The sequence below is a fragment of the Plecotus auritus genome (genome assembly GCF_963455305.1).
Source record: "Plecotus auritus genome assembly, chromosome: 6".
Lineage (NCBI taxonomy): Eukaryota > Metazoa > Chordata > Mammalia > Chiroptera > Vespertilionidae > Plecotus > Plecotus auritus.
This window is the reverse complement of record NC_137773.1, coordinates 63,397,142-63,420,976: the sequence shown is the minus strand read 5'-3', so window position 1 is coordinate 63,420,976 and position 23,835 is coordinate 63,397,142. Positions and strand designations below refer to the sequence as shown.

At 42.0% G+C, this 23,835-nt stretch overlaps 1 protein-coding gene across 1 annotated transcript in view; it reads left to right on the top strand.

The window, feature by feature from the left end:
• The window catches only part of KLHL2 (kelch like family member 2), an 88,617-nt gene that overhangs the window by 24,505 nt on the left and 40,277 nt on the right, over positions 1-23,835 (top strand). Inside the window, exon 4 of the mRNA XM_080675830.1 lies at positions 8,730-8,851. Coding sequence (XP_080531956.1) covers positions 8,730-8,851 — 122 coding nt within the window. The remainder of the gene's footprint in view (positions 1-8,729; positions 8,852-23,835) is intronic.

The following is a 23,835-nucleotide window of genomic DNA, read 5'->3' as shown; positions in this document are numbered from 1 at the left end:
CTCCCCTGCTGGCCTTCTCGCCCCACCTCCCCTCCCCACTGGCCTGCTCGCCCCCAACTGCCCCCCTGCTGGCTAGCTCACTCCAAACTGCCCCCCCCATCCTGATCACCTCCAACTGACCTCCACTGACGGCCTGCTCACCCCCAACTGGCCCCCCTGCTGGTCTGCTTACCCCCAATGGTCCTGCCCCCCACCAGCCTGATCACCCACAACTGCTGTCCCATCCTGGCCTGATCACCCACAACTGCCCTCCCCTCTTGGCCTCTAACCGCTTCTACCTCGGCCACCATGGCTTTGTTCAGAAGAACGTCTGGAAGGTCTCCTGGAAGGTCTCCCAGTCTAATTAGCATATTACCCTTTTATTAGTATAGATAGAGTCCTGGTGCACGGGTGGGGGCCAGCTGGTTTACCCTGAAGGGTGTCCTGGATCAGGGTGGGGGTCCCACTGGGGTGCCTGACCAGCCTGGGTGAGGGGCTGATGGCTATTTGCAGGCTGGCTATGGCCCCTGGTGACCCAAGCTCCCAGCCCCTCCTTTTTTGCCTTTTTTTTTTTTTTTTTTTTTTTTTTTTTTAGCACCTGCCGGCTGGAAGCAAACATCTATGATTTATTTATCTTCTATAATTGAAACTTTGTAGCCTTGAGCGGAGGCCAGGGCCTGCCAGGGTGGGTGGGAAGCTTGGCTTCCTCCATCGCCGGGAGAAACCCAAGCCTCCTGCTCGTTCCAGTTTCGTGGCCGCCGCCATCTTGGTTGGGTTAATTTGCATACTCACTCCTGATTGGCTTGTGGGCATGGCTTGTGGGCATAGCGGAGGTACGGTCAATTTGCATGTTTCTCTTTTATTAGATAGGATAGCTAAAATCTGGAAACAGCCCAAGTGCCCATCAGTAGGTGAGTGGATAAAAAAAGTGTGGTACATTTATACCATGGAATGCTGTGAGGCTATAAAAAAGAAGGATCTCTTACCCTTTGAGATAGCATGGAGGGACCTGGATACCATTATGTTAAGTGAAATAAGCCAGTCAGAGAAAGACAAATATCATATGATCTCACTTTTATGAAGAATCTAATGAGTATAATAAACTGATGAACAAAAAAGATCCAGAGACATTGAAGCATCCAGCAGACTGATATATTTCAAAGGGAAGGGGGCAGAGCAGGAAGAGATTAACCAAAGAATTTATATATGCATATATGTATAGCGCATGGACACAGACAATAGTGTAGTGAAGGCCTGAGGTGGGGCAGGGGCTGGATGGAGGGGGCGTCAAAAGGGGGGATACATCTGTAATACTGTGAACAATAAAAAATATATATTAAAACAAAACAAAAAAGCTGCTATGCTGTTTTTCATGGTGCTGCACCCATTTATTTTCCCACTAACAGTACACAAGGGTGCCCAGTTCTCCAACTTCCTTGCCATCACTTATTACCCTCTGTGGTTTTTTTTAATTGTAGTCATTATAATGAGTGTGAAATGACATCTCCTATAATTTTTATTTGCACGTCCCTAATAACTAATGATATTGAGCATCTTTTCATGTGCTCAATAGTCTAGACTTCTATGGTTCTTCAGTAATAGATGTTGTTTATCCATCTGGCAATCTTTGTATGTTTTCTTCTGAATCCACTGAATAGTCAACATTTTGACAGAGATTAGGTAGAGAAGATATGGAGATTTGGTAGTTTAGTGTGCATACTATATTCATTTAAGACTAGAGGCCCGGTGCACAAAATTCGTACACAGGGCAGGGAGGGTGTGTCCCTCAGCCCAGCCTGCACCCTCTCCAATCTGGGACCCCTCGAGGGATGTCTGACTGACCGTTTAGGCCTGATCCTATTGGAATCAGGCCTAAACAGGCAGTCTGACATCCCTCTCACAATCCAGGACTGCTGGCTCCCAACTGCTCGCCTGCCTGCCTTCCTGATTGCCCCTAACCACTTCTGCCTGCCAGCCTGATCACCCCCTAACCACTCCCCTTCCAGCCTGATTGATGCCTAACTGCTCCCCTGCCAGCCTGTTTGCCCCTAACTGCCCTCCCCTGCAGGCCTGGTTACCCCTAACTGCCCTCCCCTGCGGGCCTGGTTCCCCCCAACTGCTCTCCCCTTCAGGCCTGGGTCCCCCCCAACTGCCCTTTCCTGCAGGCCCAGTCGCCCCCAACTTCCCTCCTCTGCCGGCCTAGTCACCCTAACTGCCCTCCCCTGCAGGCTTGATCGCCCTCAACTGCCCTCCCTTGCAGGCCTGGTCCCTCCCAACTGCCCTCCCCTGCTGCCCTGATCGCCCACAACTACCCTCCCTTACAGGCCTGGTCCTTCCCAACTGCCCTCCCCTGCTGGCCATCTTGTGACGGCCATCTTGTGTCCACATGGGGGCAGCCATCTTGTGTGTTGGAGGGATGGTCAATTTGCATATTACTCTTTTATTAGATAGGATTGCTAGAATATGAGTTGTCTTGGTCTGAAGCCCTGTTAAAATTTACTATAAAAAATATAGTGAAGGTCAACAAATTGACCTTTGCATATTTCTCCTCTGTCATACACCACATCTATATATATAAAAGCCTAAGTGACTGGCCCACCAGCCATTTGACCATCTGACTGGTAGCTATGATGTGCACTGACCACCAGGGGAAAGACACTCAACACAGGAGCTGCCAAACTGCTGTGACTTGGCAGCTGAAGTTCTTAGGTGACGCACCCAGAACCAGAGAAGGAGGGAGCCTCATTCAGGGGTGCATCCCCAGAGAACCGCCCTCTCAATCCGGGACCCTTCAGGGGATGTCGGAGAGCCAGTTTTGGCCAGATCCCCACAGGCCAAACCGAAGGACCCCACTGGTGCATGAATCTATGCACTGGGCCTCTAGGATATTTATATTCTCTTGCTCAGTGGAATAATCAGAAGTATTTACAGTGGCACAGGAGGTTACCCTACTCTTGTTTCCCCATGACTCACCGTCTTAGAAAATCGGGAATATGCATATGATCTTTCTTGGCCCTTGTTTTTATTTTTATTTTATTTTATTTTTAAATATATTTTATTAATTTTTTACAGAGAGGAAGAGAGAGGAGAGGGATAGAGAGCTAGAAACATCGATGAGAGAGAAACATCGATCAGCTGCCTCCTGCACACCTCCTACTGGGGATTTGCCTGCAACCAAGGTACGTGCCCTTGACCGGAATCGAACCTGGGACCTTTCAGTCCGCAGGCCGACGCTCTATCCACTGAGCCAAACCGGTTTCGGCGCTTGGCCCTTGTTTTTAATCTCCCATAAACTGTAGGTGAGTTTTTCATTCAGATTATATCACCTAAAAAAATAATTCTGTTACTCCTCTTAGTTCTAAGTATTTGGATGGAGAAGGGAGTTGAAAAGTAATTCTGTGATTTAGTCACAGGTTTTTACTTTGTGAGGTATGGGCCTATTTACAGCAAGGCCAAGTTAACTGTTACTTGAGAAAGAATGAGTCAAGTTGGGTTCTTGTGCTTTTTAATTATTTGTTTGTAACAAATGTGGAATTGAAAAAACTGTCTTGCCCTAACTGATTTGGCTCAGTGGATAGAGCATCGGCCTGCGGACTCAAGGGTCCTGGGTTAGATTCCGGTGAAGGGCATGTACCTTGGATGCAGGCACATACCCAGTGTGAGGAGGCAGCCAATCCATGTTTCTCTCTCATTGATATTTCTAACTCTCCATCCCTCTCCCTTCATCTCTGTAAAAAATCAATAAAATATATTAAAAAAAACCACCAAACTGTCTCCTACAAATTCGAGGTTAAAGTATCTGAAATGCAGTGGGGAAATACTAAACTTTAATTTTTACTCCTTTTGTGTGATTTTAAAAAAAAGTTTTATTGATTTTAAAGGGAGAGGGGGAGATAGAGAAACATCAATGTGAGAGAGAGACATTGATTGATTGCCTCCTGTGTACACCCTGACTGGGGATTGCACACGCAACCTGGGTATGTGCCCTGACCGGAAATCAAATCAGTGACCTTTCAGTGCATGAAATGGCACTCAACCAACTGAGCCACAGCAGGCAGGGCTTGATTATTCCTTTTGTCATATTGAACATGATTCGGTAAGGTAAATAAATTAGAACTGGAAAAGACAGATTATCATTTAAATGATTAGGAAGTGAGGTTCTTTAAGTAGTGGTATGTATAGTTTGCCTAGATTCATGTTTTCATTCATCAGAGAATAGTTATTGAACATCTTCTTGTGCCAGGCATTATCTTAGGCTTCAGGGATCGTAGAGATGAACAAGACAGACAAATCTCTGTGCTCATGATTCTCATCGGGGAGAGGAGGAAAGGTTAGACCAGTGGTCGGCAAACTGCGGCTCGCGAGCCACATGCGGCTCACAAGCCGCGGTTTGCCGCTCTGTTGACTAATGAGTTTGCCGACCACTGGATAGGGGCTTAATCACAAGGAACAACAACAGCCTGTAATTATTGGAATCGAGAGTCTAGCTCAGTGGTTTGCCGCAGTTTGCCGACCCCTGGGTTAGACTGAGTAAATGTAAAAAGATAACTGAAATAGGGTGTTGCAGATAAAGAGCATAAGTTAGGCTGTGCGCCATTTAAACCGTAAATAGTAAGGAATTGTATTCTCTCATAATGGGAAGGTAGGCTGGGCACCAGGCATGATTGCTTCTGCAGCTTGCGACTCCTTTTCTTTAGGAATCAGTTCCTGCTGTATCTGTACCCTCTGTCCTCAATAAAAATGTTATCCTTAAGTTGCTTCCCCTCCTGAATGCAAGATTCCTACCAGAGTGAACTCCACATCACAAGGAAGGAGGAAGATTGTCATTTTCTCTTTTAGAAGCTAGGAGACCGTTTCCAGAAGTTACTCAGACTACCAGGGGTGGGCAAACTTTTTGACTCGAGGGCCACAATGGGTTCTTAAACTGGACCGGAGGGCCGGAACAAAAGCATGGATTGAGTGTTTGTGTGAACTAATATAAATTCAAAGTAAAGGAGCGGAGGGGAGAGCAAGAGAACTGGATAGAACAGCCAGATCCGGCCCGCGGGCCGTAGTTTGCCCACAGCTGGACTAGACCAAAACTGGCCGGAGAGTGCAGTTCCCATGTTTGCCTTAGATTAGTTGTAGAACTGGGGAGTTATGTACCATGACCACCAGAGAGTGGCTTGCAGGGCATTCGGGTCAGCTTGCCAGAATGAAAATACATGTGTCAATAGTGTCTTTGTAACCCAAGACTGATAGAGATCAAAAGGTCAGTAATGATTAGCATAGATGACAAGTGGAGCTTGAGGAGTAATGGAATAAATTTTATTTATTAAATATAGCTGTAAATTTATCATTCACTTTTTAGGGTTTCAGCATACGAGAAGCTTCTGTATTATACTTTTGTTTTGTTTTTTAAATACTTTCATATGCTAAACAATAACTGAGATTAGAATGATAGGTTTTTTTTTTTTTATTGAAATGACTTTATGTTTTGCCCTCTTAAACCTGTTCACTTTTTAGAACTTTAAAATGGGTAAATAAACTTACAGTTTGTGCTGGGCTTCAGGAGTCCTGATTGCACTTCTTTAAAATGGAAATGTTTCTATTCATACATATGTTCTTAAGTTTTTACAATTTGAAGGACTTCATTTCTTTTTATTTTATTTATATATATATATGTATATTAAATATATTTGTATTGATTTCAGAGAGGGAGAGAGAGATAGAAACATCAATGATGAGAGAATCATTGATTGGCTGCCTCCTCCATGCCCCCTACTGGGGATCGAGCCTACAACCCCTGCATGTGCCCTTGGCTGGAATCCAACTTAGGACCCTTCAATCCACAGGCCAACGCTCTGTCCACTGAGCCAAACCAGCTAGGGCAGGACTTCATTTCTTTTCTCAAGAAAAGTAGCGATGGTTCAGCGTTCACTAGTGAAAGTGCTTAGCTCAGCCTAGAATGTTTGGTGTATGTTCAAGAATGCCCTTGTTCAAGACTAATTTAAGTGTTATTAATTATATTAAGTAGTGATGCCACATCTTAAATTGGCACTTGTTTTACTTTTCATTCTTTTAGTCATTCATTCATCAAACCAGTATTTACTGGGTGTTTACCCTATGTCGGGCATTATACGGTACAGAGATAAGAAAGACACCATCCCTACTCTCTGGGAGCTCAGTCGTTCAGGTGCGGCCCCGTTGGGGTGGCTTAGTTGGTGAGTACCGCCCCAAGGCACCAGGAGGTCGCTGGTTCAATTCCTGGTCAGGGCACATGCTTGGGTTTCGGGTTTGATCCCTAATAGGGAGTGTGTGTGCAGGAGGGGGGCCAATTTGATGTTTCTCTCTCTCCTTTCCTCTGAAATAAATAAAAACATATTTTAAAAAAAGAATCCAGATGGGGAGAACTGGGTATTGTTATGAAAAGTAGATTTGCAGGAAGTACTCAAGTGTACTTATGGTGAGAGCCTAACCCAGCCTTAGGTCACCAATAGGTAAGGCCACCTGGAGAGATTCCAGGTGAGTCTTAAAAGAATGTGTGGGGGTTAGCCTGGGGAATGAGGGCTTGGGGAGACAAGGAGGACAAAGCTCATCAGAAGCATCATGGTAGGTAATTGCTTGGTGTGTGGGGAAAAGTACAAAAAGTTCCTTCTTGGTATATTTTAAGACTGTTAAGTAGGAGAGAGGGAGGAGGTCGGATAGCGAAGCAAGGGTGGACGTGGAAGGGACTTGCATGTCTGTGTGGGAGCTGCTGAGGGCTTCTGGGTGCCACTGTCAGGTCTGTGGAGCCCATTCTGGAGGCAAGGAAAGAATTAGGAGGTTCCTGCAGAGCGGTTGGCAAGAGGTGATGGGAGCCCCAGTGGCACAGTGGCAGAAGGGATGGGGAGGTGAGGAGATTGATTTGAGATCTGTCTGAGGTTAATTCTGCAGGTTTTGGTGATCAATGGGATGGATGGCTAAATAAAGAAGGGAGAGTCAAAAATGATCCTCAGGTTGTCAGTGACTGTGTCTGTGGATATACTAGTTAATAGCTTCAGAGTGCTACATAATCAAAACACAGAAACCAAACACTAATCAGAGAGAGAAACTATGGGACATTAAAAATGACACAAGATGAACTCTCTACGGTATCATTGGATATCTTTTTAAAGATGCATTATCAGAAATACATCTCACAAAACTACTGTTTAAAGATTTCCTCTGTGAACACAGCAAAGGGCAGTAACTAAGGTAATATGTTACAACTAGAATTAGATCGAAATAGCTTTTACAACTCTCTTGAGTATGTGTTTTGATTCTTAGTAGTTACTGGAATTTTTTAAACTTGTAATGCAATTTGTGGCAAACTCTCTGTTTTTGTAAATTAATGTGAAAAATAAAGATTAAAAAGATCCTGAGGCAGTATATGATTGGCATTGAATTTGTTGACAGTAGACACATTTTTCTGGGGAGAGATAATTTATATAAAAATGACATAAGGAATATATGAATTAGTAACATGTAGCTTAGAGCAGTACTTTAAAAACTGTAATATTAACAACTGCTTGGCAGAGGACTGTTTTTCAGTTATATGTATAAATTAAAGTCAGACTTCTTTTTGCCTAAGCTAAGTGATGCCTAAATCCCAGGGGGTGAATTCACTCCTTGAGAACTATAGCTTTATGCTTTAATGAACCCAGGAACTGCAGGAGTTTGCACATCACAGGGGCCCTATAAGTCTATCAGACATGGCTAATTCTAAAAGTTCACGTATAGATCAGTTAGATGTGGCTAATTCTAAAAGTCCACATGGGAATCACCAAAGTATCTTCACTTTGGACACAAAAGAGCTTCTAGATTATACAAATCTATTCTATCCACAAGATCCAGAAAGCGTAGGATAGGGGAGGGTGACTTATATACAGATAAAGAATTATTTTTCCATGTTCCTCAATCCTCCTTCCCTGCCCTTTTTCTTTAAGGGGGTGAGGGGGAGAAACATGTTATAACAGCAGACACATAACCCAGTCCCCTGTCTTCCTGCTGTATAGACATATGTACCTTTTTCTCTTAACTATCTCTCCTTCCCTGTGATACTGATGTATGCTTTCTCCCCTGGGAAGTAGCAGGTAAGTTTTTGAGGTATTTTAGCTCTTAGGAGAACAACTTCTTTCTGAGCTCTTGTCAGAGATAATCCGCAGGAAAGCAGGCAGTTAAATGTATGTCACTATTATTTTTCCCTTCTCCCAGGGTTTGTGTTTGCAAAGGGATTTTGTGTAATTATGGATTCCCCTAGGCTTTTCTTTTTTTAAAAAATAAAATTTATTGGGGTGACATTGGTTAACAAGATCATGTAGGTTTCAAGTGTACATTTCTATGGTATATGATTTGTGTGCCCACTACTCAAAAGTCAAATCATCTTCCATTACCATATATTTGGGCCCCTTTACCCTGTACTTATCCCCACCCCCTTCCCTCTGTAACCACCATACTGTTGTCTGTGTGTTTCAGTTTTATATCCCACATATGAGTGAAATCATGGTTCTTAGCTTTTTCTGACTGATTTTGTTTAGCATAATATTCTCAAGGTTCATCCATGTTGTTGCAAATGGCTATATTTCATCTTTTCTTATGATCGAGTAGTATTCCATTGTATATATGTACCACATCTTTATCCAGTCATCTATTGAAGGATCCTAGCTGTCTCCAGGTCTTGGCCACTATGAATTATGCTGCAGGGAAGCAGTGTTTTGTTGTAGTGTCACTCTTACTCCTTTGTGTTTTAGGTGAGATGAGTGAGAGCCGAGCAAAGAGAGTCCGAATAAAAGAGGTAGATGGCTGGACCCTGAGGATGCTAATCGATTATGTTTACACTGCAGAAATCCAGGTTACAGAAGAAAATGTACAGGTAAGATAAACACCCCATACCATTTAGTGCTTTATACATGACAGGTTTTTTCTTTCTTCTTTTCTTAAAAATTTTTAATGTTGACACTATTGCAGATGTCCTCCATTTTCCATGCCAGTTTTTAAAATCAAAAGTGCATAACCATCCAGAATACATTTTGTACCAAAGTAATGTAATTCGTTGTTGAAACTGTATTTCTGAGAGACATTTGGAATAATTATATCTCTTTAGTAATGTTTCTGATTCCAGTATTTTTTATATTCTTAAAGTTCTAAGACACAAATCTTTCTGTTCTCTGAATGACACTCATTCTTTTATGAAAACACTGTCATATTCATTTATAACTACTGATTGATGCTGCCCACATTGGTCTTTATTCTCTTGAAGGTTAAAATCTACAAAGGATGTTCTTGACTACCAACAGCCTTTTTTACTTCTTTTATTAATTTAGCACTAGTGGCCCAGTGCATGAAATTCACGCACTTGGGGGATCCCTCAGCCCGGCCTGCACCCTCTTGCAGTCCTGGAGCCCTTGGGGGATGTCCGACTGCTGCAGAGGCGGGAAAGGCTCTTGCCACTGCCACTGCACTCGCCAGCCTGTGAGCCCGGCTTCTGGCTGGGTGGCACTCCCCCTGTGGAAGCACACTGACCACCAGGGGGCAGCTCCTGCGTTGAGCGTCTGCCCCCTGGTGGTCAGTGGATGTCATAATGACGAGTTGTTCTGCCGTTCGGTCAATTTGCATATTAGCCTTTTATTATTTAGTATTCTCTTTAAGTACTTCTAGAGTTTAGCTAAAATTAGACATTGCATCGTTCCTACTTTCTATAAAGAACAAATGTTCTATGTATATAATGTAAATGTTTAAATAATACAGATGTATATGAAGTAGAAAGTGAAAATGCGTCTTTAAATTTGCACTTGCTCTGGCCAGTGTGGTTCAGTGGTTAAAGTGTCGGCTTGTGCACCGAAGGGTCAAAGGGTTGCAGGTTCAATTTCCAGTCAAGGGCATGTACCTGGTTTGCAGGTTTGATCCTGCACCCCCACTGGGGCTTGTGTGGGAGGCAACCAGTCAATGTGTCTCTTTCACATTAATGTCTCTCTCTCTCTCTCTTTCTCTCTCTCTCTCTCTCTCTCTCTCTCCCTCTCTCTCCCCCTCTCCCCCCCCCCCAATCCTTCCCTTCCTTTCACTCTCTCTCAAAATCAGTGGAAAAAATATCCTTGGGTGGGGATTAACAACAACAACAAAAATTGCCCTTCTCTTCATGCCCACCCCAGCCCAACACATTGATCTACTGCTCTCTTTCCTCAGAGGGTAACCTGTTTACTGTGAATTCTTTCACACATTGTCTATGCAGTTACACACACATACACACACACACCCCATTTTCTTGACATAAGTATGTTTTTACTATACCTGTTGTTGTGCAACTTGCTTTTTTCACTGAACAAAGTGTGTTGGAATTCTTTACACATCAATACATATGGGTCCAGCTTTTTCTTTTGTGTGGTACTCCATATGTTAATCAGCATGTACGGTTTTTCACCGTTACAAAATGCTGTAGTGGATCAACGTTTTAAAATTTGCATTAAAAAATTTCATAGGATAGGTTCCTCAAAATGTAATTGGTGGGCCAAAAGGTACATGTGTATTTTAATTATTGATAGATATGCTAAATTGCTACCTAAAAGTTTTTATTTATTTATACCCCTTCCAATAGGTAAACTGTGTGTTGAGGACCACAAAAAGAACTAGGACCAACTTCTACCTTTCGTTTTTAATCCTCACGGGAGGATATTTTTTTTATTGATTTTTAGAGAGAGGAAGGGAGAGAAACATTGATGTGAGAGTGAAACATCGACTGGTTGCCTCCTTTAGGTTCCTCTACTGGGAATTGAACCCACAGCCTAGGTATGTGCCCCGACCAGGAATCGAACCCACAGCCTTTTGGTGTATGGGGTGACACTCCAACCAACTGAGCCACCTGGCCAAGGCAGGACTAACTTCTTAAGAAATAATCTCTAAATTCTACTTGCACAGATAGGAAGTTGTGGGTTCAGTCTTTAGTCCCTTGTAATTAGTTGAAATGCGCTGCAGGATATTTGAATGTGGAGACTGGAATCTTTGCACTTTAACTTGTTAAAACCTGCTGTTATTAGATCTGAAATATTGGCAGTGGTGATCTTTCCCAGGTGGCCTCATTAACCTTTGCTTGGAAGTCTTGCTCATGAGGTAAAGCATTAGAAAAACTTTGGTTGATACTGAAGTTGTGTATGAAATTGTGAATTAGGTGTGAGGTGAACCTTTTTTTTAACAGGGAGGAAAGTGTGGGACGTGTCATGCGATAACAGCACTGATATGTAATCTCAGTCTGGTCTTTTCTGTACGGTCATGCTATTTGCTGGGTTCTATGGCATTATTTTCAATAAGATCTTATCTTGGGGTGTTTTTTTGCTCCTTCTTTTTAAAAAATTGAGTGCATGGGCCTCGATTGTGTTCTATATCTGGCCTTCCAACAAATGAATTATTGCTTGGTTTCTTTGATTCACACAATGTACCACATGGGGGGAAATGGGAATAGATGGTGTAGGCCTCAGAGACTAAACTGCGAATTCAGCTCTGAATGCTGTTTGTAGTGGTTCTTGTGCTGGAGGTCGTCTCTCATGTTTCTTTTAATAAGTATCATGTTCTTGTCCTGAAATATTAGTCACCACAGCCTTTCAGAAAAATCTTTTGCCATGCTAATTTGCCTTTTGTAGCTCTTACAGAAATATATTCAAAGAGTTGTATTTGACCCACTTATTAAATACTTAACATTCATAGAGTTGCTTTTTGTGTGTGTGTGTGTGTGTGTGTGTGTGTGTGTGTGTGTGTGTGTGTGTGTGAAGAGGGTTGTCTCTTCAACATAGGGTTATCTTGGTATAAAAACTTATTTTCCATTGAAAAATACTTGTTTTGGAAAAGGCAGCTTGGAAATAAGATGGATTAAAATAAACTGTCTTTTCTGTAATAAGAATTTTTCAGTGAAATGTGAATAAGGGTTTATCTATCAATATTTTTGTCTGTCTATACTTTGTTAAGTCTTTCTTGTAAGTGCTGTTCACCTTAAGGAAAGGCATGGTGTAGTGGGAGGTGACTGGTGTTCTTGTTCGTGTTAAGCTAAAGCATGAAATGGCCCCAACAGAAACCCTGCTCTGAGTATTTCTGCCTTGAGAGTGCCCACAGTGGGGACAGAACAGTCTGTAATTCAAAGGTTTATGACTTCAGGTATATTTTCTCATTAGACCTAGAATCAAACTTCCTGTCAGGTGACCTCTCTTTGATAAGTTTCTGTTTTAGTAAAAAGTGCAGTTTTAGGACAGCAGGTATCTCAGTGTTTCAGGTTGGGATTGCATGTTTTATGTAGGATTACAGTACCTAGAATACTGAGGGCCAGCTGTGAGAGTCAGTCAGTGACAGAGCAGGATCATAACCCTGGTTTCCTGATTCCTAGTTTAGGGTGCCTTCTGTGATACTTATAGTCTGTGTATCACAGCACATTAAAATACGTGTATACATATAATAGCTGTTTGAATAGCGGCCTGACTTTGGGTCAGAATGAGGGAATGAAGTAATTTAAAAAATTAACTCCAAAGAAGGAACAATTTTTACTGTATTATACAAATACTGGGCTTTAATTCTTGACAATTTAAGGTTTCCCTGTTTGTGTGTGTGTTGCTGTTCTTTTGATTAGCACTTGGGTATTTTATTTATAGCAAGGCTGGGAAATAATTTGAGCCAAGTGAGTTTAAGTTTGTTTATTTTATTTTTTGTGTGGCTTTGAACAACAGAACTTTATTATCTTATAGTTCTTGGAGCTACAAGTCTGAAATCAAGGTGTCAGCAAAGCCACACGAAGAATTCTAGGGAAAAATGCCCTTGGGGTCCAGGAGGCGATCGGGACTGGGCAGTTCCACAGGCATCCCGGGGGTTGTGGTTGCATCACTCCATCTTTCCCTCCATTTCCACACCACCTTCTCCCCTGTATGTCTTCTCTTCTGCCTCTTATAAGGACATCCTAATTCCTGAATTATCTCATCTTAAGGTTCTTAATCACATCTGAAAACACCCTTTTTTCTGAATAAGGTCATATTCACAGGTTTGGGGTAAACATATCTTTTGGAGGGCTACAACACCCTGGATTTTGAGTCCTTATCATACATTCCTCTGGGTGGCAGATGAATTGTCACAGTTGTTGCTGTGGTGCAGCTGCACAGATAAGTTTATTTTTAAGAGAGAAATAAAAGGAGAATACATATCTTACCATGACCATGCTTTTAATTGAACTTTTTGTTGTTGTTGCTTTGAGTAACTTACATTTAGCTTGTTTCTAGAATTTTCAGTCAAATTTTGTAAACTTTATGAATCTGGGGACAGAGAAAATAAAGCCAAAGGCAACTATCAAGCAGGCTTTTAAACTTCTTGGGGTCATGGACTCCTTTGAGAATCTGAAGAAAAACTGGATCCTTTCCCAAGTCAAGTGCACATAAGCATATCACAAGGTTTGCCCACACTTTGAGAGAATTCATGTACTTGGTTGTTTCTCTGTGTCCCTCACTATTAAGAATACTTGGCTTTATATACATCTGAAGAGTTTTCACATGGGTTTATTTTCAGCTATGTGCTAGGCCAGTGGTCGGCAAACTCATTAGTCAACAGAGCCAAATATCAATAGTACAACGATAGAAATTTCTTTTGAGAGCCAAATTTTTTAAACTTAAACTTCTTCTAATGCCACTTCTTCAAAATAGACTCACCCAGGCCGTGGTATTTTGTGGAAGAGCCACACTCAAGGGGCCATAGAGCCGCATGTGGCTCACGAGCCGCGGTTTGCCAACCACTGTGCTAGGCATTTTACATATTTACTACCAAATTAAGTAGGTATTACTCTATTTTGCAAATGAGGAAGCTCTGGAAGGTTAATTAGTTCAAATCAGACAACAAATATTAAGTTCTAATTAGTGTTGCTTAAAAAGAGAGCTTATAAATTCAAAAATAAAAATACTTTTATAACTAAAAAGTATTTTTTTATTTTCCAAAAATTATTGAAGATTTACTCTTATTCATTTGGTGTGCTGATGAACATTTTTGGAAAATTCTAAAGGAACTTGGAATTTTTAAAAACATTTACTTCATTGCTAAATTTGTGGTTTTGTAACATACGTTTTTACTTCTCAGCTTTGGGTATTTGTTTTGGCTTGCTAAAAGTAGGTACGAGCTTTTCACTTGATGTCAGTGTGAAAAACAAAGGTAAGGATGTTAATAGACAATGACAAATGTAAGTAAAGGCTCTTATGCCCAAGTGTTTTGAGTGTTCAGCCACAGGTTCTATCTACATTAGAACTTTTATCATCTCAAAGGATTTTAATAAGCATCTTGTAATTTTGAATGGATGAGTTTTAAACAGTTCATGAAACTTATATGTTGCATAAATTGAAATGATTTGAGGTAGGAAATCTCATCCTTTTAGAAAGGGAACAGAACTTAAATAAGAGTTTTCCAAGAGACCTTTAAAAATAATTTTTGGTAAGGAATACAATCTCAGTACAGTAGAAAATTCAACATAGTGTGTCCATTTTATTGGTGGTGTAGAACAGGTTGGTTTTGTTTGTTGTAGACAGGAAGTGCCAGTAGTATGTTGGTGTATAGTGTTTTAAGCCATGAGTCATTCCTAAAAGCAGGGCACCCAGGGAGGGACTCCCTTTGTAGGAGGCCTGTTGATACGGTTGACCACTTAATCAAAAAAGGCTGTAAAGTGGAGAAACGATTTAAAAAATAATACATGTACTGTATACTCTAAATATTTTTATTTCCTTTTTTAAAAAAATACACTTTTATTGATTTCAAAGAGGAAGGGAGAGGGAGAGAGAGAATAGAAACACCAGTGACGAGAGAGAATCATTGATTAGTTGCCTTCTGCACATCCCACACTGGGGATGTCCGACACTGGGGAACGGGCCCACAACCCAGGCATGTACCCTGACCAGAATTGAACTGTGACCTCCTGGTTCATAGGTTGATGCTCAACCACTGAACCACACCAGCCGGGCTAAATATTTTATTTTAACCTAAAACATGTAATCGTACAATTGCATGCCAGTCTTTTGTTGTAAAACTAAGTATAGTCAGCTATTCTTTCTTACACACATACCACATCATAATAATGCATCAATTCTCATTTTCTATTTTTTTAAGTACAGCAAGAACTGAGACTTAAAAAGAAATCTCAGTGTGAAGTCATCTTCAAATTACACAATTTCTGTTTCCTTACTCTCACGTCTAATTTGATTAAAAAATTTCTTTTTGCATTAACATATTGGTCAAGTGATTATAAAGCAATCAACTTAGTCTCCATAGGAACAACTCTCTTTTTATACTCACATTTTATTGGATTATACATATCTATTTAAGTTATATAATTTCAATAACAAGTGCAAGTGTCATAAACAGATTTGTGGGCAAATTCAACATGTATGAATTGATAAAGTACAACTGAGATGGAGGGGCAGAAGTGTGCACGCATATTAGAGAGTATACTTTATAGAGGACATGGGGAGAGCTGGTTAATCAGGTGGGTAGGTGAGCAAAGGTTGGTAAAGAGTACTTTTGCTGCATATATTTCTGCATTGTTTAAATCTTCAGTTGATCCTGCCCCCCCCCCCCCCGCACCCCCTTATAAGTAATGCTAAAATAAAATTCGTGGATCGTAGCCTATTCCAATTTGTGAACTATTTTCTCAGGGTAGATTTCCAGAAACATACTCCCAGGGTCAAAGGCTTTCAACTTTTACTAGAGGCCCAGTGCATGAAATTTGTGCATGGATAGGGTCCCTAATGGCTGCTGGCTGCCAGCTGGGGCCTCCTTTTCCCCCGCTGCTGGCTGCCACCCGGGGCCTCCTTTCTTGAACTCCCGAGGGGACACTTTGCATTTTAGGTATATCTATAATAATAAAAGCGTAATATGCTAATTAGACCGGACAGCCAAACGACCTTCTGGACGAAGCCAGGGCTGCAAGGGCAAAGGCAAGCCACTGCAGCTGCCAGGGCCGAGCCCCTTGCACAAATTTCGTGCATCGGGCCTCTGGTGTATATATGTTTTTGGTAGCCCATAATGAAAGTTGCCTGTTTGCTTTCTAGGAGAGTTGGCTAGTTTACAATGGTAGCAAAAAATGTGCTAGGGGCCAAGGCTTACTGTACCTTGACCTGAATGGATGTTGTTAAAAAAATTGTATCTATAGTGATCAAATGTGCTCTTTCATTATTTTCATTTTATATCTATCTGATAATTAGTGAGGTATCAAATATTTTTCCCATGTTCGTATTCTGTGTTTGTTCTTTTCCAAATTGGCCCTGATTATATCTTTGACTTTGGTAATATTTGATCAAAAAAGAAAACAATCATGTTTGTTGTGAATGAACCAGCATAGAATATCACCTTGTGAGGGAGAGAGGAAATCCTGGCATTCATTGTCATAGGGTTGAATGTTCAGTTCAATCCAAGAAACAAATCCTTGAACTAGAACTAATGCACTACTCTGGTCATGTGCCAGGCACTGTATTGAATGGTTGACCATGTTGTTTAATTTTTTCAACATTCTATAAGGGAGGTGCTATTTTCAATATACATTTGAGCCACTGTTGAATAAGTTGTAGATTTAGAGAAACCTTGGGTTAAAAATAAAGGAAAAGCAGCTGTAAAAAGATAATATTGGAGAGGTGGCTTTCAGGCAGGGCCCCCACTTTTTCCTTGGCATTTCCCCTTCATTTTTATACTATTGGGAATGACATTAATTACAGACGTATTCTGCGTAAGAGTTAGTCTCTCTTAAAACTTTAAATACCTCTGGAAGGGATTTGTCCTGGAAGGTGATGCGCTGTTAATCATTGTTGTGAGTGAATAATAGGATGGCTTTCTTTTTGACCTTGCTGGCAGCAGCTATCCTGAGGGATGGACATTGGGTACAGGTGTTGGGGAGGGAAGGTGAGGTAGGTGTATTTAGAGGATGAAACCCTTGCAATCAGGAAAGGCAGATCTGAGTAGTGAATCATTGCTGGGTGCACAGAGCAGAGGGCTGGCTCCTGGTGGCCAAGGTTTAGGACTGTGAGATGTGCAAGTGCGAATGAGGTGGCCGGATGCCAAGGACAGACACTTCCTATTTCAAAACTGTACTCGGCGAGGCCTACATCCCAGAAAGAGGAAGGAAACTTTCTTCTTCCTTCTCCGCTTCACCCCCTGAGGTCACAGCAGTCAGGTGGCAGTGTTATGTTTATTGATATTGCAGTTTATGACTGTTTTTAATACGGTTTCTATGAGTAAGTGTGCAATGAGCATCAAGCAGCCAATTGAGAAAATAAAACTTGTGAAACATAACTTATTTGTAAATTGGGGACCTAATGCCGATTTTAGAAGATGTATGCTAATGAAAGTTATAGGCTATATTTCACAATGAGACTTTTTTACTTCAGTGACAAATAGCTTCTTTAAGTGTGAGGATAATTTCTTCCCTCTGTTCATGCATGCCCTTTGGACAGCTATTTCCTTGTTTCTTTTCAGGTGCTTGCTGGCATGCAAGGTCCTTCCACTTGAAATAAACAAGTGCTTCTGATATGAATATAAAATAGCTTGGGAATTAATAAAAATCTGCACTTACTGTAAAGTTAACAGTGACTGAGTTGTTAGTTTCATGTTTGCATATTTTCATAGACATCTGGAAATCTTACATATGGAGCACTCAGACCCATTGGTCATATCTTCTCTAAATATACTGCTAATGGCTCAGGATTTAAAAGACATACTATATAAACTATTTCCTTCAATGGAGTAAATAAATACTCTAGCTGAAAATAAACTACAGATTCTAATAGCCAAGCAGAAGGAGTGTACTTGTCTAAGTGAAACATCTTATGTGTAATTTGGCTTGTCAAACAACATGAAGTAGGCTGAAAGCATCTTACTTTAAAACATGCAGCTGGTGTAAGAGTGTCACCGGGTGCTAATCATTTGGCTCAGCTACCTTCCATGTCTAATGTTCAGCTTGTCTTCACTAATCAGTGGTAGCTTTCCCCCTACTTCTTTGTTCATTGCAGAAAACAACTCCATACAACGAAATTTTCAGGCTTTTATGTGTCTCCTTACGTTGGAAAACAACATATCTGGAAGAAAATATTTTTTTTCTATTTAACAAAATGATAGCATTTGAAGTTGTTTATTTAATTAGCTGGCCATGTTCTTTTGCTTCATGTTTCTCCAGCGCTTAAGATATTGCTATTGACATGAACAAGAAGAGCAATGTGTAGAGTTTATTTATTGTTCTACTAGAGGCCCGGTGCACAGATTCATGAACCGGTGGGGTCCCTCAGCCTGGCCTGTGCCCTCTTGCAACCTGGGACCCCTCAGGGGATGTTGGACTGCTGGTTTCGGCCTGATCCCTGTGTGAATCGGGCCAAAACTGGCAGTCCGACATCCCCCAAGGGATGTAGCAGTGCGTGAAGCGGCAGGCAGCCAGGGAGGAGCCTGAGCTGGGGCTGGGGGCCGCCGCTCCCGCTCATCCCAGCCCCACTGCGCCTGCCACTGCTGCTGTGTGGTGGCGCTACAATGGAGGCTGGAGAGGCTCACGCCGCTGTAGCTGCGCTCCTGCTGTGGGAACACACTGACCACCAGGGGGCAGCATCTGTGTTGAGTGTCTGTCCCCTGGTGGTCAGTGCGTGTCATAGCGACTGGTCGTAATGGGTCGCTTAGGCTTTTATATAAAAGGCTAATATGCAAAATGTCTCCTCAGGAGTTTGGGAGACCGGGAGTTCAATCACTCGCTATGATGTGTGCTGACCACCAGGGGGCAGTGCAGAATGAAGGAAGGCCCCAGCTGGAAGCCAGAAGGCCCCAATTGGCCCTGATCGCTGGTCAGGCCTGGGGACCATGAATTTCGTGCACTGGGCCTCTAGTATATAGATAAAACACTAGCTTGATGATCAAAGACAGTTGAGACTCATAGTACTCAGAAGAAAGGCCAAACTGAGGCAGGCTCTGGTGAGAGGTGGGTGATGGTCACTAAGTAAATAGCTCCCCTTGTCCATTTCTATATTGGCTAGAATCCTAGAGATCCAGAAAGGCATTCCTTTATTTTCTTTTTCTTGACTTTCTTTTACATAATATGTGATCATTTAAATGGGGTATATTCATTATAGAAAATTTAGAAAATAAAAATAAATAAAAAGAAGTAGCCCTAACTGATTTGGCTCAGTGGATAGAGCATCGGCCTGCAGACTGAAGGGTCCCGGGTTTGATTCTGGTCAGGGGCACGTACCTTGGTTGTAGGCTTCTCCCTGGCCTGGCCCTGGTAGGGGCACGTGCAGGAGGCAACCAATTGATGTGTTTCTTTCTCATTAATATTTCTCTCTGTCTTTCCCTCTCTCTTCCACTCTCTCTAAAAATCAATGGAAAAATATCCTTGGGTAAGGATTAAAAAAATAATAAATAAATAAAAAGAAGTAAAAAGCCTTCATGCTACCACTATCCAGAGATAATTCCTATTAACAACTGTGATATTTCTCTAATCCTGTCTCTATTTATGTGCATATGTGTTTACAAAAAGGGATCATGCTGTGTATTCTGTTTAGAAATCAGCATTTTTCAAGTCTTAAATATTTATCTACAATATCTCTTTAAATACAAAATATTCCATTTTATTGATATTTATAGAATTTACCTCATCTGCCTCTTGTTATTGGACATTACGTTCTTCCAGTTTTCGATAGATTACACAGCACTATAATATTCTTACTTTTATAACTAATCATATTCAACTTTGTCTCATGGTTCCCCTAGAACCAAAGGCTTTGTGCAGCTAGTTTATTTGGAAAGTGATCCAAAAGAGCAATAGTGAATGAATGGAGGATTTGAATTGGAAAGGAGGGAAAACCAATTCAAAATGTGGTATAAATCTGGCCACAGCTAATGTAACAAGTTTATTCTGACCAGGACCTTTTGAGGAGCCTTATGAAGTTTGTCTCAAAATTATCTGCTTAGGGCAGTGGTCGGCAAACTCATTAGTCAACAGAGCCAAATATCAACAGTACAAAGATTGAAATTTCTTTTGAGAGCCAAATTTTTTAAACTTAAACTTCTTCTAATGCCACTTCTTCAAAATAGACTCGCCCAGGCCGTGGTATTTTGTGGAAGAGCCACACCCAAGGGGCCAAAGAGCCGCATGTGGCTCGCGAGCCGCAGTTTGCCGACCACGGGCTTAGGGTATAAAAAAGGGGAGTATTTATCTATCATCTTCTTTGGACTATTCTTGATTGGTCAAGAGTGGTCCGACAAGCATTATTTCCTCTGAGCTTCCAGATTGGGCAGGGTGTAAATCCTCCGTGCATTCTGGGTGGGAAGCCAGAGAGAGGTTTGGTAGGGGTTTGGTGAGTCACTAGTAGGTGACTTCTTCACACAGGTGATCAAAGCCTACTTGGACCTGGTAGCTGTAGTGTCAACTTGAGTAGGAAGTGAGGCTTTGCAGTAGGACACAAGAGTCTCATATGGATACATTCTAGGAATCCACTTTGTGTTTCTGGGTCAAAGGACATCTAAAATTGTATCTCTTAAAATATAAACACTCACAAGAGTAACAAATTAATTTACATTCAGGTTGGTTCATTTATTAGGCACCTAGGTATTCTCCTAGGTGTAAAATAGATGTGGCCCCACTATCATTGAGTGGATATTCTTTTGCAGGGAGAGAGACAATAAACATAGGAGCAAATGCATAAGGTCAGTTTTGAGAGTGGTGCTATGAAGCAAATGAAATGGAGCAATGCTATTAGTAGTGACCAGAAGGTGTCTGAGACCATGGTGAGAACAGCAGGGTCTACTGTGGGGAGGGGGCTGCAGGAAGGAGAGATGATGGCTGGGCCTCAGGTCAAACTGCCTGCTTTACATTTTTTCTTAGGGCTCCACAGACCGGAGAGATATGTCTTAGCTTTTGGAATGTGGCCCTCCCTTCCTCAGTATATACAGTATATACAGTATATTTAGATTCTTAGACTATATCATTAACATTCAGAATACATAGCAAATATAATTGCTTTTTCTTTGATGTTTTGGAATACACTTCAGGATCTTAGAGTGCCTTAAGGTTGTTTTCATCAGGCTCAGGGTTAATACCAGTGAAGCATATGGAAAATGAAGCCAATGGAAACTTTCCATCTGTATATCTAAAAGGCTAAGGGACTGGCCAATATGATGTGCACTGACCACTAGGGGGCAGACGCTCAATGCAGGAGCTGCCCAGCGGCAGCAACTTTGCAGAGTGCCCTTCCTCACTTTATGAGACCCCTGAGGGGATGTCAGAGGCCCAGTGCACAGTTTTGGCCCGATTCCCGCAGGCCAGGCCAAAGGACCCCCACCTGCTGGAGGGACCCTGCTCAGTCCGCAGACGCCCTTTGAGCCCCGGCGCCGCCCCAGGTGCAGCCAGCCAGGGAAGGACCGTGGGAGGTGGCTCCAGGGTGTGTCCGGCCCGTCTCACCCAGTCTGGCCCCACCGGCCACCTTCTAATTAATTTCCTTTCAATGTGCACGAATTCGTGCATCAGGCCTCTAGTTAGATCATAATGCTCTGTGGCTGAGGTTTACTGTATCAATATAATTGCACCTCCTATAAGAAGCAGCACTAATTCAACTGTTCTTCGCTCTGCAGAGCTCAGAAAAATCAGTTTTAAAGACATAAATTGTTCTTCAGACCTCTTTTTTTTTTGTAATTCTTCAGACCTCTTGGTTATAGTGTCCAAGATATTTTTGTGACCTAAATAGAAAATTAAGAAATCACCTCTTTACATTGCTAGGTGTTTCCCACATTTGTTACTAATAATATAGTTTATAGAAAATAAATGATGGGATTATGATAGCCCAAGATTAAAGTACATTCTTCCTTTCCAATGTTATGTAGAAACCTCTGGAATCAGAATGATGTCTGATATTGAAAGATTAGAATACTAAATCTCATTGATTCAAGGGAATCAATTGATTCAGGTTGTTTTCCTGAGCAGGATGCAAGGGTGATTTCTTTCCTGGGTCCTTGTCCAGATGTATTCGAAAAATGAAGGCAGGACAAAAGGTGGTAGATGAAAAGGGTGGAAATTTATTGGAAGCAAATACAGACTCTCACATAGGGAGGGGGTCCCAAGGGGGTAAACCCTTAAGCTCTCTTTTGCTAAGGTTTATAAAGGCTGTAGTTCTTTGTCACTTCATGCTCTCTTCTAATGGGATCCCTTCCTCACTTTATGATCCTACTAGAGGCCTGGTGTACGGATTCGTGCATCGGTGGGGTCCCTTGGCCTAGCCTGCATCCTCTCACACTCCGGGACCCCTCAGGGGATGTCAGAGGCCTGGTGCATGGTTTTGACCTGATCCCCGCTGGCCGAATCCGTGCACCGGGTCTCTAGTATGCATATAAGATCTCTGGTTAATCTATTCCCATCCTCCTCCCTCCCCCCTTCCCTCTGGATTTATCAGTCTGTTCCATGTTTCCATGCCTGTGCGTTGAGCGTCTGCCCCCTGGTGGTCAGTGTGCATCATAGATACCGGTCGAATGGTCAGACACTTAGCATATTAGCCTTATATATATAGATTAGAGGTCCGATGCACGAAATTCATGTAAGAGTAGGCCTTCACAGCTGCGGCGGCTGCCTCGATCCCTCCCTCGCAGCCCCGGTGGCTGTCTCAATCCTGCAGCTGCAGCCTTGGCTTTGTCCGAAAGGTCATCCGGAAGGACGTCTGAACAGTTGTTCCACTGTTCGGCCATTCGGTCGATTTGCATGTTACGCTTTTATTATTATAGATATTCTTCTAATTGGTCACTCTTTTTGTAGAATATCAGCTTCAAAGCCCCAAACCCATGTAGTGCTCCCTTCTTTCTCTCCCTCTTATCTTGTAACATTTCTCTAGCTCCTGTTTTCCTCTTTCTGCCATTTGTCAGCATTTCTCTATCCTCTGTGAAAGTTTGTTTCCTTCTTCCCCCATACTCTATGGCTTTTCCTTATCTTCTGTGAATGTATGTCTTCCTCTCCCCTTATCCTGTGGGCACCGTTTTTATTCTCTGTGAATGTATGCCTTCTGGCGGCTCTAAGCCCTCACCTATGCATTCCTACACCATGGACCCTCTTTATTCCTAAAACTAGAGGCCCGATGCATGAAATTCGTGCAAGAGTAGGCTTTCCTTCCCCCAGCTGCCGGCACTGGCTTCCCTTTGACATCTGGGATCTGGGCTTCCCTCCGGCCGCTGGCAGGCACCTGGGACCCAAGCTTTCCTCCGGCTGCCAGCAGGCACCCAGGACCCAGGCTTCCCTCACAGCCCTGGCCTCATCCTTCATACGGTCTAATTAGCATAGTACACTTTTATTATTATAGATTCCCTAAACCTGCCTATTTTATCCCCAAAATTCCTTTCGTCATCTACCAAATCAGGTCTCTCTAAAGTTCGTAATTTGTGTGTCACCTCCATGATTTTGCTGTATTCTATACTGCTGATACTTTTACATAGTTAATGTTTTTCTTTACATTGACTCACTTTTTGCTTTAATCTACTGAAGAAATAATTTATATTATTAAAATAAATAGAAGGTAACTGCAAAACATATTCCTCACTATTAATATGAAATGTTTGTGTGTCCTCTAAAAACATTATACCTGCTTTGGTTAATACTGTACTCATAGCAGACTCAGGCCTGTCCTAGACTAGGTTTGTGGCCTTGGACAAGTTACCCAACTTCTCCAAGCCTCTGTATGCACTTGTATATAATGGGAATAATGAGATATTGTTATCTGCCAAGTGCTTAGCACAGTGCCTAACTCAGTTAATTACTCAGTAAATGGAAACAGCTGTAAGAACGTGTTGTGGCGGTGTTTATTATCTTTATTACTCTTGCTGAAAGAACAGTAGAATTTAGGTCAGCACTTCTAT